Source organism: Rousettus aegyptiacus, unplaced genomic scaffold (assembly GCF_014176215.1).
Source record: "Rousettus aegyptiacus isolate mRouAeg1 unplaced genomic scaffold, mRouAeg1.p scaffold_m13_p_1, whole genome shotgun sequence".
NCBI classification, from domain to species: domain Eukaryota; kingdom Metazoa; phylum Chordata; class Mammalia; order Chiroptera; family Pteropodidae; genus Rousettus; species Rousettus aegyptiacus.
The window spans coordinates 43,746,275-43,761,520 of NW_023416284.1; the positions used below are offsets into that span (position 1 = coordinate 43,746,275).

General features: G+C 41.8%; 1 protein-coding gene across 3 annotated transcripts in view; it reads left to right on the forward strand.

Moving 5' to 3' along the window:
* CACHD1 (cache domain containing 1) overlaps positions 1-15,246 on the forward strand; it is a 194,484-nt gene that overhangs the window by 135,590 nt on the left and 43,648 nt on the right. For all 3 annotated transcript variants that reach the window (XR_001598688.2, XM_016159137.2, XM_036234798.1), the window contains exons 5-8: positions 3,681-3,807; positions 6,256-6,400; positions 7,197-7,413; positions 12,776-12,925. Coding sequence is in view for 2 of the 3 variants with exons in the window: in XM_016159137.2 (XP_016014623.2) it covers positions 3,681-3,807; positions 6,256-6,400; positions 7,197-7,413; positions 12,776-12,925 (639 nt within the window). In the remaining variant the exon portion in view is untranslated. The remainder of the gene's footprint in view (positions 1-3,680; positions 3,808-6,255; positions 6,401-7,196; positions 7,414-12,775; positions 12,926-15,246) is intronic.

The following is a 15,246-nucleotide window of genomic DNA, read 5'->3' on the forward strand; positions in this document are numbered from 1 at the left end:
CACTCAGAGTCGTGAGAGCTGTAATTACTGTTGACTCTGCCGTCTAAACTGCAGCTTGTGTCTGTGCCATTTTCTAGTTAAGCCAGCCTGTGGAGTCAGCGCCGAACCCCGTGACACTGGGCTGCCTACCTGGCTGGCGTGCGCCAGTTTCAGCAAACTCAGCAGTTGTTTTTTCTCACAAGATTAAATGTGCACTTTAGACTTAATTCAATTGTAACATCGTTCCTTTTTGTCTTTTCTCCTTAATTGTATTTATTTATTTACATCGTATGTTTAAAAACTAATGCAACCAGTTATTTCGATGTGGGAAGCACCAACATGTTATATATTTACTCTGCCTCTCAAGAAACACGCAGTGTGCATTTTATCTGTTGAGCACTGTACTGTTCTGGAATAAGCACATCTAGGTCAAACCATGACTCTGCCCTTCTGGCTTTGAGCAAGTTAGTTCAGCATCTGTAAAATGGGGATAATAACAAGCTCATAGAGTAACTATGAAAAGCACCAAACCATCTGTAAAACTGGTATATATGACGCTCAATAAATTTTTACTATTTTATTATCAAATCCGTTTGATTGAGGTAAACTGACATCCAGTAAACATATGCTTAACATACGCAGTTGATACAATTTGACCGGATAGCACCATGAAGTCATCAGATGAGCAGGCTTTTTATCTTTCCATTCACCTGCCTCTTTGGTACTGGTTGTAGTGGTGGTGGTGGTGGGAAAAGGGAGTCTTTGTGATTTTAAACATATTAGAATTATCATTGCTTTATATTGATTTAGTCACAAGGTTTAATTCTTTGTTAATTGGATTTGGCATTAGAGAAAAGTAAGATTTCAGAGTTTATCAAACAGAGGTGTTGAAACACAATCGAGAAATAGTGCTTCTGTGCAGACGTACCAGCCTGTGCACTGCAGATACCAGCCCTGCAGCTCTCACAGACTGTGGCCTTGATGTGAAAAGAACTCAGAAACTCTGCTCTGGGGGTACGGAGATGACTCAGATATAGATCTCACCCTCGAGGATCTTAGGATCTAGGGATGGAGGAGCAAAGTTACCCATAACAACAATAATACTAACTAGAAGGCAGGAAGAGGTAAAATGCTGGAGGAATTCAGAGTGTGCCATAACTTCTGTCTTGGGGATAAGCTTCAGTGAGGAAAAATCCATTTACTGCCTCCCTCACATGTGTCTGTCTGAGGTAGGTGTGCAGAGCAGTTTAGACACATACAGGCCCTGCCTGTTGATAGCTTAAAGCCTAACACAGTGCATCATGGGCTGACAGGTTGGGCATCTGCCCAGCTTTTTCTGGACGGTGTCCAGCACTTCTGAGGAAAGAGTGAGTGTACAGGACCCCAGCCCAAGTTTTCCAGTGACCAGAACACCTAACTGACTCGTGAATGGAGAAGCCCCCTCTGGGTTGTCTGCATGGATAATAGCGCTCTCATTCACCTCCACGGCTAGGTCAGCAGGGGGCCTGCCTGGGGTGCACACCACAATGATAGATTACTTCCGGGCTCTAGGGTCCTCATTACCATCATATCCATCATCTTCTGCTAGTACTGAATAACGTAAGAAATTTAATCAGATGCCAAAGAAGTTCTCAGCGGGAGGGTTTGGGGAACCTTGCCTGATACTTAAACTCTTAGTGCTGCGGTGATTATAAAGAACCAGAATAATCTTTTTGTGGTGAGACTAAATGTATCATGCACTGTATGAATTCTGATTTATTTTTAAAACATTCTTGTCCTCATTGGCTCCCCGTTTAATAGTCTCACTGTAGCCTGTTTATTGTTACAGATGTTACTTTTAAATGAGGTCATTGAGCTTTCCTTTACTTCCAAAGGCAATGTTTGCCTTTCTATTGCTGGGCTGGCACAGCTGCCTGGAGAACAGTGCTAATATGAGATCAAGATTAAGGCTTCAGACCCCCAGGAGATGAGGCAGAGAAAAATCCTCTTCCATGTTTACATGCACTCACCTCAGCCATATGTCTCAGGAGAACGTGTGGTTGCCTGAATCCAGGTGATGAATGACCTTGGCAGAGTGGAGAGGGGACAAGCATTGTGGACACACAGGGCTTGTCCACTGAAACCTCAAACAGGTCAAAAGCCTCTCTGAGCCTGTTCACACATCTGTATCTTGAGGATGCTAACTTTTTACTCCTGGAATTTTTATGAGGATAAAACGTGCTACAGCTCCTTAGTGTGTGCTGGGCAAGGTCTTTACTGAAGGCATGAGGCAGTGAGCAGGATTTAAGTCCTCTGTGTAGGACATTTTACACGGTGTGGTTGGAGGACCAGCACTAAAACTGAAGGACCACTGGCCAAATCCAGCTTGTCACTGATGTTTGTAAGTAAACTTGAATTGGCACCCACCCACACATTGGTTTACAGATGTCCATGGCTGCTTTCACACTGCAATGGCACAGTTGGCTACTGCAACAGAGACCATATGATCAGCAAAGTCAGAATCCAAGGCATTCTGGCCCTTTACAGAAGTTTGTGGACCCCTGAGCCAGACAGACCAAAGGATGGCCATGCGGCATTCAGAGCTTTATATGTGTTTTTGTCAAAGGCGCCTCACACTTCTCTTTTTGTCCTTGCTCAAACTCCTCCTCCACTGAATTGCCCTCTGTTACATTTCCCTATATATAATCCTTTTGGTATGTTGGTTATTACAGTAGGGTTTGTTTTTTGCTCATCTTTGTGTATTTTGCAGCATGTAAAGCAGTACGCTGTACATAATAGGTGTATAATACATACCTACATAACTGAGTTGGTTTGGAACACAGTGACAGGCATCAGAGAAGGGAGAGAACTCACTCTGGGGAGAGAGGGTCAGAAAGACTTCGTGGAGGTTTGGGGGCAGGATCATGCATAGTAAGATGGCTGTGACTCCTGCTGCAGATCAGTGGCAGGGACACAGTATACATAGAAAAGGAGGCAGTACTGCATAATGTAAAGAACACAGGAGCCAGGATTCTGAGGCTTGAATCACAACTTGGTCATTTATTGATGAGGCCTTAAACAAATCGCTAAAGCTCTCTACACATTTTTTCACAGCTCCGAAGTAGGGAGTAATGATCTCACCTTCATCCTAGGGTTGTTGTGTGGATTAAATGAGATAACATAAAGGAAAGCCTCTATCCCAGTGCTGGCTCACTGGAATCATGTTATAAGCTGGTACTGAATGAATATGGTTCTGGCCTACCAAATACCATCTATGCTGTTTCTCTCTTTGTGGAGTGAGCAAGATCAAGGTCACAGGTGTAATCCCTCTGGAGAGTAGGCCTGTTAACGTTGCTGTTTTTACAGTTAGAGAATTTACCTCAAGCCAGCAAGTGTATGCTGGCCCAACAGGGACTAGCTTGGTGAGGGGAAGGTTTAATGCAGATGAATCATTCATGCTAGAGAAAATAATCCAGGACTTACAGTGCCACCATGCAGTGTTAAGGGTAATAGCTTCACCTGACTGAAACATTCATTACATTTTCTATTATGGTGTACTTTTTAAGGGACAGAAAGAAAATGTTTAATAGAAAATTTACAGCCTTACATCTAGTCGAATTTCTTCATACTACAAGCAGTTTATGCAAAACAGATGCCTGAGGAGTGGCGCTGCGTGCACCTGTGGATCTGGCGGTTACATTTCATTTCCCCTCCTCCTCCAGTTCTTGCAGACAACCTGAAATCCAACCCTGGAATTAAGTGGCAGTATTTCAGTTCAGAAGAAGGAATTTTCACTGTTTTCCCAGCACACAAGTTTCGGTGTAAGGGCAGCTATGAGCATCGCAGTAGGTATGTTGACTTACTTGCTAAAATTTTATTTACTGTTTAAGAATGATCTGTATGAAATATAGACTCCTCGTTTATACACGTGGCTCAGAAACGTGTACCTGTTCTGAAATGGTTTTACCACTGAACATAGGTGAATGTGGAAATGCTATGAAGGGCAAATGATAAAGCCCAGAGCTTTTCTAGAAGTATCTAACAAGCCAAATAAACAAGATGTTTTCTAAAGAAATTAAACTGATTGAAGCACCCAAACTATTCTGAGCTTCAGACATCTTTGAGATATAAATTGTAATACCTTTTCTAAAGTGTAGCTCTAGAAGACTTTAATAGCACATCTTATAGTTTGTGATGCTCAGCTTTCCTTTCTGTGATAATGTGCTTGGCCATCCTTTTGAAATTTACGCACAGATCTCAGCTTCTAGAAGGGTAAAGGTTGTCTCAAAAACAGTGGATTAAGGACTCATCATTAGCGTGGTAAATGACTTGAGATTGTACCACTTAGCCAGAAGGGCAGTAAATGGCGAGATCATCTATATGACCAGCCTTATCAGTTTACTGAACCCCTCAGGTAAAGATATTTTCCTTTCGAATCCCCACGATTTCTGTTTTGCAGCCACATGTTTGATGCCAGAACTTCCGGAGCTAGTGCAAGATGCCCACTTTTCAGAGTGTAAACCATCGCTTTGGCTTCTCTCCATCTTCACTTTAAGTTGTGTTTAAGATTTTCTCCAATGAAGTATTTCTGTGCTTTTCCCTAGAAAGACATTTATATTGTATGATTGGTTTCCTCTGTTCCCATCCTAGATCATCCTGGTAAAGACTTGAATATTTTAGAAATCAAAACAGAAGCCATGACCTTGGATTCTAGTTGTCTCATCTCTCAGGAGAGGCTAAAGACGCCAGAAACCATCTAATTTTTCATTTGCTTCTCAGAAGAGAGATTAGATGACATGCCACTTTTAATGAACCACCTGTGAGGGATAGTCCAAAAAGAAAAGCAGGACCTTATCACAAGCAACCATTCATCTCTACTCGAAAGGTTTCATGCATCTCTACCCTAAATATGTTACTATTTATCCCATTAAAGCAGTTTTTAACAACTTATTGTGACAGTGTGAACACATGCTCTGCGAATTATTTATGTGAGTTGAATTGGAAAGAAGATGCTGCGTCATTTTTTAAAAATCCATTCACCCAGCTTGGAGGACCTAAAAAGTTCAATTTTTAACATAATTGTCATTATTAGGATAGTTAGAGTTTCTTCTTTTCTTTTTCCTCTTTCATTTCTGTAGCCACATCTACCAAATTCTTTTTATCCCATTTCCCTACTGGCTCAATGGTATCGACTAGTGGTCCTTCAGTATTAGTGCAGGACTTGGGGCTTGAGAACAGTTAATGTAAACTTGGCTAGATTTCGAAGTTATTTGGTACTTTGCCTATATTTCTTAATTTGTGCCCAGGCTTTTGTGACTCAACTGGCATCTAACATTTCACAGAAAAATCCAGTATTTTAGGGGTGTCAATAAAGGAAAGCATTCTCTTGAGGCTGATTTGCTTTCTTAAGCTCCCCCTAATTTGTTCCAGCTTTAAAACTGTGAATAGAGACCTCATTAAACCTCTTCTCACAAACCTTCCTGTACTGCACACTAGCAGAAGCCTGCTTTGATGAGAAGCATTTCTGCTTCGGAGCTCTACCCCCTCCCCCTTTTCTTAATGTTGGCAAACAAAAACCTGGCAAGAACAGTGGCTATCACAGGCTTGGACAGATTTGATGGAACAGTTTTAAGTGCTCAGATAAGGAACGTTTTGGTGGCTAACCTGTGTGAATTGCTTCAGTACTGAAAGGAAAGGGCTCACTTAGCAGCAGCCTTTGTCTTGAGGGAGAGGAACGAAACCTACTGCTCAAAGCTGCTCTTAATGTTCACAGATTATAGGCTGCCTGAGTTTTAGCAAAGTCCCATTCTGTAAGTCTGCCAAGGAAGACCCAGCACTGACAAACTGACCTTTTTCTCCTTCTGGTGCTGTCTCTGCCGCGTGAGGGGCCATCGGCTCCGTTTCCAGTAGCAAGGTGGTGAGTAACAGTGAGCAGCATCGCCACGAGCAGCTGAGAGGCTGACTTTTGAGTGTGCTGCAAAAGCCAGCCTTCCAACGGATTTGCTTCTTTAAACCTTCTCCCAGTCGCTTTAATCTTTAAAACATAAGTTACCAATCCCTGTTCCGCAGACACACGTTGTTGTCTTAAGGTGTTTTTAATGTACCAGTAAAGTTTCTCCTGGAAGTTTCTCCTTCCAGATCTCTGTGTTGACTGTGGCAGACATTGTCATCCTTGTGTCATCCTTGGGGAAACATAGACACCAGTCTGACTGCACATCTGTAGTGTTCACAGCCGTGTTAGGTTGAGGCCTTTACTTAAACCAAAGACTGACCCCAGAGAGCTTTTTCCTCTTCTAGACCTATCTACGTCTCTACAGTCCGGCCGCAGTCAAAGCACATAGTAGTGATCCTGGACCACGGAGCCTCCGTCACGGACACCCAACTTCAGATCGCCAAGGATGCTGCCCAGGTCATCCTTAGCGCCATCGACGAGCACGATAAGGTGACCATTATCCCAGTGACCTGCAAGGCATTGGAGCCCCCTCAAATGTCTTTGTAAAAGCATTGTATGTTTTTATTCTAGTATTTTGAGGAAGGAGCTGCCAACTCTAATTCCAGATCTCTTTTAAAACCACCGCCACCCCAGCCGAGGCTTGCATTTCCTTTATGCCTCCTCTTAAGACCTGATTAGCTGTGACTTTCACACTGAAAATCATGCTAAGGAGCAAAAGGGCAAGGGGTTTGGATGTAGGTAGATGGCTGGACTTTATCTCAAGACCGATGGGAGGTAAAGGAGAAGGGAAGACTGCTAGAGGTTTACTAATCCGTAGGACACCTCAGAGACAGGTGCGTTTGCAGCTAGTAATAATTTATTGCCTGTGGACATTTTCTACTTCATCATTTTGACTTTTCCAACTCCTAAAGTTTTACTCACTAGCGAGTGTAGTTATTTAAAACATACATCCCATATCTTTACCATCACTCCCACCTCCATTTGGAAAACCAAGATGGTTAGTACTTGCTAGTATTTTTCTTTGCATAAAATACTTTTTTAAAATGTATACATGAACACCATACTGCTGATTTCATCTTGGAACGAAAACTAAACTCTAGGATCCCTTCTTCTTACCAATCCTTACCTAATCCTTTTCAAATTTGACAGATTTATGCCTCTAGGCATTTATTTTTAAACTGTCAGAAATCCGTAGGCCTTCTCATTCCTTAGGCTCTTCTGGAATAAATAAAAAGTAAATACATTTACAGAGTAAGCTAACAAGCATTCTTTTTCTCTCCTCCAGATCTCTGTGTTGACTGTGGCAGACATTGTCAGGACTTGCTCTCTCGACCAGTGCTATAAGACATTTCTGTCTCCAGCCACCAGTGAGACAAAAAGGAAAATGTCCACCTTCGTTGGCAGCGTCAGGTCTTTGGACAGCCCTACCCAGCATGCGGCAGGATTTCACAAGGCATTCCAGCTGATTCGAAGCACAAACAACAACACAAAGTTCCACGCAAGTAAGCTCACTCTCTCAGAAGACTTATAAACTGATGCATAGAGGGTGGCAATAGGAATATATTGCAGATGGATCATACAACTCTGTCTAGAGGGATTTTTTTAAGTGACTTGAGATAAAATTTTTCTGTGTTGTTATATTGGTCATCTAATATGAGGATCTTACTAGATTGTTTTCATCTTTTCCAATCGAAGATACTTGGTCTGCACAATTTCTTCACTCCTAGATCTTCCTCTTTCTGCCTCTTTATTTAGAACATCGCTCTGCTTATTTCCCAGGGGAATATCCTCATCCTTTTTAATGCTAATTGTGAACCCTGCTTCCTCACTGACTTAGAGTAGAGGTTTGCTTGTGCGCATGTGCATATAAAGGGGCAGCAGGAGTTCTTGCCTTGATCCTTCCTTCTAACCAGCTGTCATTTAGATGAGCATGGCCCTTCAAATGTACAAAGGCACTGTAATTTAATTTTCCTGTATTAAAGAAAATCTGGAATTAGGATGCATGCAAAAGGAAAGGAAAGGATGTTTGAAATAAGACACATGCTTTGAAACTACTGAAAGGAATCTATGTCATTTTCCCTTTCATATTTGGAAATCTATTTGTAGGTGTTTTTTGTTTTATTTTGTTTTTTTAAATAAATGTATCCTCTTGAGATCAATTTAAAGAATTTATTTTCAAGCTCTTAAGTGTATCTGCATCAAAACTAAGACAGAATTGATCAACGCAAAGCACAGTGCCTGGCACATGGTGGACCCTTGAAAGAAGCTACTATAATTATTGCAACTAATGATGGTAGATGGCATATTAGTTTTATGTTTCTGTATATTGTTATCTCACCATTTCCATGGGTCATGAGTCCAGGTATTTCTTTAGCTGAGTTCTCTGTTTGGCATTGCACAAGGCTGCAGTCCAGCCGCCAGCCAGGTCTGTGGTTTCATCTAAGGTTTGGAGTCCTCTTCCAAGCTCAGTTGTTGACAAGATTAATTTCCTTGCAACTATAAACCTCATGTCCACTTCCTTCTTCAACGTCATCAGGAGAGCATCTCTTCTTCAGGCCCCTAACTTCAGGGGAAGGCTTGGACCCTTTTTTAAAGATCTCATCTGTTCTAATCAGGCCCACTCTCCCTCTTGATTCAATCAGATTGCTCTCCCTGGTGACTGACTTATTTGAGACCTCAGTCACATCTGCAAAATTACTCCATCACTTTTGCCATATTGGTTAGAAGTGAATTACTGGTCATGCTCACTCTAGAGGGTAGAGGATTGCTCAAGGGTGTTGGTCATCGGGGTCATCTTAGAATTTCACGAACCAACCTTGGCAAGTGCTGGCTATTCACAGACTAATAAGGGCTAGGAACAAGGGTGACCTCTCAAGTATTCAAGACGGATTGGCTAGCTGGTTGATGCCATTTACCTATAGGTACCACCTACCCGCCGCCATCTACCTGTCAGCATTCCTCGCTGCGGTGTTTGTTCTTCTTGATTCTTCAGCCATCAAACCATCTTTTAAGTCCAATTTTGATTATTACACTGTTTAAATAGTGGCGAGAAACACAAGCTCGGCAGTGGCCAGGCAGTATGAACGTGAGTCAGGCAGGCCCAAGGTAAGGTAATGAGGGTTGTTTGCAGAGCACAGTCAGCTGGAGAGTGCTTGCTGTGTTGCAGGGCAGCTGCTCTTCTGTTCAGCCTGTGGTTGCCAGACAGGAATTCCTGCCCAGTGTTGCCAGATCTTCTGTTTCAAGAGAAGCCAGAAATCTGGATTTTTATGTGAAATCCCTTGATTTTCAAATGTTGACATTTGTTCCAGCTTTAAAACTGAGTAGAGACCTCATTAAACCTCTTCCTACAGACCTTCCTGCACTGCACATTAGCAGAAGGCTGCTTTGATGGCTCCATTTCTCCTCAGGGTTTTTTGTTTTGTTTTTCTTAATGTTGGCAAACAAAAACATGGCAAGAAGAGTGACCATCACAGACGTGGACAAATTTTGATGGTACTGTTTTTTTAAAGGCTCAGAGGGGTCTTTTTGAGGCCAAATAAGATGTTTCACAGGCTTCCACTTTAATGCTTTAGAGAAATAAGACCCCAATTGGGTTGCATAAAGAAATACTTTAGGAATTAGCATTGTCTAGTTTATTAAGAGAGATTTGAGGAGCTCTCAAGCAATATAGCATAGTGATTAAGTATGTGGTTTTGGGATTTCAACCAATGTGGTTTCAGATTCCTACTCTGAAATTTTCCTAACCTTGTGAACTTGTATAAATTATTTGATCTCTCTAGGTCTGGTTTCCTCATCTGCAAATTGGGGGCAATAATAAGATCTAGGATTCCATCATAAATATTAAATAAATATAGCTGTGGTTATTATGATATTTAGTTTCCACAAGACTTCTAGCTCCAGCTAACCTAACTCTAGCAGATACCCAAGACATCCTAAACTGACCTCAGGCTCAAAGTGGCTGAGGACTACTCAGCTGTAGCACAGTGAGCGCTCTGGGTATGCCTCCCAGAAGCTTGTGCTACTCATTACTACTTTTAATCATTCCACAATTATTTAGCATCTACTCTGTACCTGGCACTGTTTTAAGGCCATGGGGTGGTGGTAGTCTAATGAGTCAGACCTACCCTGTAGGATTATTTTGAAGATTAATCTGTGCATGAAAGTAAAATGTCTGGCCCATACTAGTAGCCATATTAACAGAAGCTACAGGTCATAAATTATTGTAGCTTTCCATTAATTTGTTTTGCACTAATCAGAAAATCTAAAACTTTTACCCAGTACTGGCTCTTTTTTCAGTCCTATGGTAGACCTACAACCGATATCATAAATGTATTTGGATTATTCTTTCAGGGTTTGTTTTGGGGGTAATTAGTTGGTGAGTCACTTGACAGGAGAAGAAATAAGATGATTAGGAATAGGAATTAAATGGCATTGGACAAAGCTCAAATTTGAGTTGCCTTTTCCCCTTTGATACTGACCCCAAGACTTACCTGGTGCCTTAGATAGGGACTTGCCAAATAGAGAGTCTATTGCATTTTCTTCCAGGTACATGTTTATGATGTTGCTCTGCCCCAAATCTTTATAACTACTCGTTTTTAACATTGCTAAAGTTTAAAGTTCCTCCGAGTGACTAGAGAGGGAATATCCTAATAAGGAAAAATAAGTAGACCAAATTTGGCAGGTCTGGTATCTCATAAAAGAAAAATAACTAAATTTTGCTCGAAGGTAGGGCAGGAGTAGAGTCGGGTTGGACGGAGACAGTGAGGATGCTTACAAATAGATATCTTGTTGCTGGGACGGAAAGAAAATACGCTCGGCTGCTAAAGAAGCCTGTAGGCTGTAGGCCTTCTGGCTTTCCACATATGGGCGTGTGCCCTAAAACCAGCTCTCAGAAGCATATTTTATCCAAAAGCATAAAGGTAAAGAAGACATTCAAAGGGTTCTTTTTTAGGTCATTCCTAGAGGTGTTTTCAAGAATTTATCACACATGGTAACTTTGCTATAGGGCAGTGGTTTGTCTCAGACTTTAAATGAACTTCATGGTTTATCTGTGTTCCTCCTACTAGGGAGTCAAGCAGTATACAGTTTTTTCTGGCCTGAAGCTTTAAGTGAAGTGTTAAGATGCCTAACAAAATAATTTTCAAGCGTGTATTTACAACATTGGGAAAATATCGTCATCTAGTTTAAGACAGGAATATTTTTAAGCTAATGGGTTTTTGTGTTTTGCATCAGCATTCACTTCCTAATTTATGATAAATAGATAATGCAATATAATTTGCAGTTGGTGTTTATTAGAGAATTATTCAAGCATCAAAATTGATTTTAAGACTTGCTTGTATACCAAGTCTTGGTATAAATAAGATAACTTTGAACAGATTTACTTCTTTGAATCAAATTTCATTAAACTCAGTTCAGTTGCCTAAAATATTGATACAACATAAACTAAAAATGGAAATTTATAAACTAAAGGAACTTCAAGCATTGTATCCTCATCATTGTGAGGATAATTTTTAAAAGGATATAACCGTATTCATTATCTGTTGCTGAGTAACAAATTATCCCAACACTCAGTGACTTAAAATAATAAACAGTCATTATCTCAGTGTCTGTTGGTCAGGAATCTGGACACTGCATAGCCGGATGCCTCTGGCTAAAGATGTCTCACAAAGTTGCAGTCAAACAATTGGCCAGGGCTGCAGTCATCTCAAATTTCAACTTAGGAAGGATTCACTCCCAAGTTCACTCCACTGGGTGTTGGTAGAACTCAGTTCTGAGGGCCTCAATTCCAAGCCTATCCGTTGGACAGATCACAACATGCTATGTGACTTCCCTCAGAGTGAGAGAGTGCCCAAGGTGGAAGCCAGCATCTTTTTGTAACCTGATCTATCTCTTGGCATCCCATCCCTTCTGCTGCATTCTGTTCACCAGAAGGAAATCATTAAATCTCAACGGGAGACTGCTACACAAGGATGCAGATTATCAGGAGGTAGGATCATTGGGGCAGCACCTTGGAGATAGCCGGCCACAGTAACTATGAAGCAACCTCAATTAAATGACAGCAATAAGGACCTGAAGAAATAAGCATATATCATACTGACACCTGTGCAAGAGTTTTGTATGCGCTTTGTACCTGTGTGTTGTGGTTTCTTTTTCATATTTGCTGTCACCCTTTTGCTTTCACTCTTTATGTAAATTAATCTGTTAGTCCTCACAGTAAGCCTACTAAGTACTGTTGTTATCCCATATTATAGACTAGGAAATTTAGGTGTAGAGAGGCTAAAAAAATCTACCCAAATCACACAGACGCAGCTTGTAAGTAGCAGAGCTGGGAGTTGAACACGGGCATCCGGGCTCTTGTGTCCATATTTCATTGTTCTTCTGCACTGATGAGTTTTAAAAACAAAAATGTTTCTAAAACTACTTAGTATAAGGGAAGATAATTGTACATGTCTCCAGAGCCCCCGAAAGAACCACCATTTTTAAAGCCTAGCCTCCCCAAAATCTGTGTTCTTGGAAAAGATTAAATCAGGTTCTGAATCCTCCATTTCAGAAGGCAGGAGAGAGTTCCATTTGGAATGGTTAAATTATCTCAACCGTGGGTGCCTAAAGGAAATTTTCTTTTATCTGGTAAATTTATTAGGAACATCTCTTTACCCGACACTAGATAAATGAGGCCTCGTTGCCCATAAAGGGCAGGATGGACGAGAAACAGAGGTAGGGAGATGAAAGCCCCAGCATCAAATGGGAATGAGTAGGAATAGTGGGCCAGGCAGGTCCTCGAGGTGGGAAAGTCCAGGGGAAATGAAAAAGAAACAACTGCCTTTAGCCAGAATCCAAAGTAACAATTTGTATGTTTTTGTTTAGATACAGACATGGTCATAATTTACCTGTCAGCTGGCATTACATCAAAGGACTCTTCAGAGGAAGATAAAAAGGCAACTCTCCGTGTCATCAGTGAAGAAAATAGCTTCCTAAACAACTCCGTAATGATTCTCACCTACGCCCTTATGAACGGTAGGTAGTATTTTGAGATTTTTCTTTTAGATGAAAGTTCTCTCTAAGTGCATACTGCTTTCAAAAAAATAAAAAGAACCGTAACGGTGTACTTTGATGAAGAGTATAAGAGGAGGGGCAACTAAGCAGCTTCCCTTCCAAGCCCATCTTTCTCTGCCCAATGTTGTTATTCAGGGCTGGATTTTTACATTTAATGTGCTAGGATAGTCCCTTTCTCTTCGTTTCTCTCTCCACCCAACTGCTCATTTCTGAACCTTCCCCAGGTCTGTGGTCTTGCGAGAATTCTGTAGGACTCCATTTTTTTTTTTTTTTTCAGTTCTCCATCATATTCTTGTATTTTGATACTGCATGGAGGTTACTAAAGTATCTTGTCAATTTAAGCTTTAGGGGACCAAGGTAGTGACCAGGATTCTTCTGTATAGCCAAGACTGTGAATGTCACATTTCCCTGCAGAATCATTGTGAAGCCTCTTCTACTCATTTCTCCACCTCGGCTTCCTTAGTTGTATAATGGAGATAAGTATTATCTACATGACAGCGTTGTTGTGAAGATTAGCCCTAATGTGTAGGAAACGCCCAGGACATTGCCTGGCTCTTGCCATGTACTCATTACAGTTGATTTTGTTGCTCTTAAATCAGACACTGTATAAGCATGTTTAGTAAATTGGCAAATCTGAGGAAATACTCATTATCTTTTCTTCTGCTCTCCAGTCTGTCCTCCAGTGTGACTACATCCAGCTCAGTAGTCTAGCCTCTTTGCTATGTCTTTTCTCCCTACCCGTCAATGCATTGCTCTTCTCCGGAAGCATTTTCTTCTTCAGGCCGCTTGTTCTCTGTTCAAAGCGTCCATATTCTCTTGTTTTTAAGAGGGTACGTCTTGATTCATCAGCCCTTCTCATCTATGGTCTTTTATTTTTCCTATCCACTTTCAGGTTTCCATGTAAAACTACGTGGCTTTAGGGACAGTGGTTCTCATGTTTTAATGTGCTAAGGATTACTTGGAGATTTTTTGTAAAATGCAGAACCCCAGGCAGTGCCCTCAGATTTTTATTCAGAGCTTCCTGGGCAGAGTCTAGGAACCTGTGTTTGGGCCTACATGATTCTTTTTTTTTTTTTTTTTAATAGTTTTTATTTTTCATTTTCAGTTGACAGACCATATTATATAAGTTTCAGGTATACAATATAGTAATTAGACATTTATATAATTTACAAAGTGATCACTGACAAATCTACCCTTTGGACGTGTCATTTGTGGAGATGGTTGGGTGGGTGGTAGGTACTCTTGTGTGGTCTAAAGCTGGCCACTGGGTGTGTTGGTACTGGGCCTCTTGGGAGAGCCTCTGGTGCAGGCCGAGGTCAGCTCCTGCCTGTGCCTTACTCAGGGCTCCTTGGTATGAGCTACAAAAGTGGTCTGCAGATAGTTCCCACCTGTGCTGGGCTTACAGGTACCTGAGAGAGGCTAAGCTGCAAACTGAGTGGCTTCCACTAGCAATGGGCTTGGGACTGCATAGTAAGAGGTGTGGGCCACGCCAACGCCAGATGCTGCTTGTTTGGGAGGTGTGAACCTTTGAGAGATTTTAGGAAAGTCCTCAGCATGAGCCAAGACAGGCCATTTGTATAGAAAAGCCACTGAAAGCAGTTTGGGTGGGCCCACAAGTTAGGTGGGTCAGGGTCTCAGGGAATCATAACGGTGGGGCTAACCATGTTAACTAGGTTGATGGAAACTCAGATATTGTACCTCTTGAGTGTGCAGGCTGGCTGGGGGGAGGGCTCACCAAGAACGATGGCTTCCGCTAACACTTCTGTCTGGGAGAAAGCTGCCCCTCTAGCCCTTGCCCTAAAGCCAGACAATTCGGTTTTTCAACGTATGTCCCCGGTGCCTTTCGAGCTGCTGCCTCAGCACTGGAGTTCAGAGTAAGTGAGTCTGGCAGCAGGTAAGTTTGTACACAGACCCTTTAAGAGGAACACCAAGAATTCTCACAGCCCTCCATCTCACTCAGCCACAATTTCTGCTAGTTTTCACAGCCAGAAGTTATAGGGCCTTTTCTTCTCAGCAGTGGAACCCTGGGCCAGGGAGCCCAGTGTAGGTTTGGGACCCCTTGCTCCAAGGGTAACCTTTGCAGCAAGGTATCACTCTTGATTTTTAACTATACATGGATGTGGGAACGGACTGTTTAGCATCTCCATCCCTCCTACCAGTCTCTGTGTGGCTTCTTTATAGGACTTCTGATCAGTTAGACTTCAGCTGATTCTCAATGCTGGTCCTGTAGTTTAGTTGTAATTTTGATGTGGTCATGGGAGTAGGCAAGCACAGCATTTACC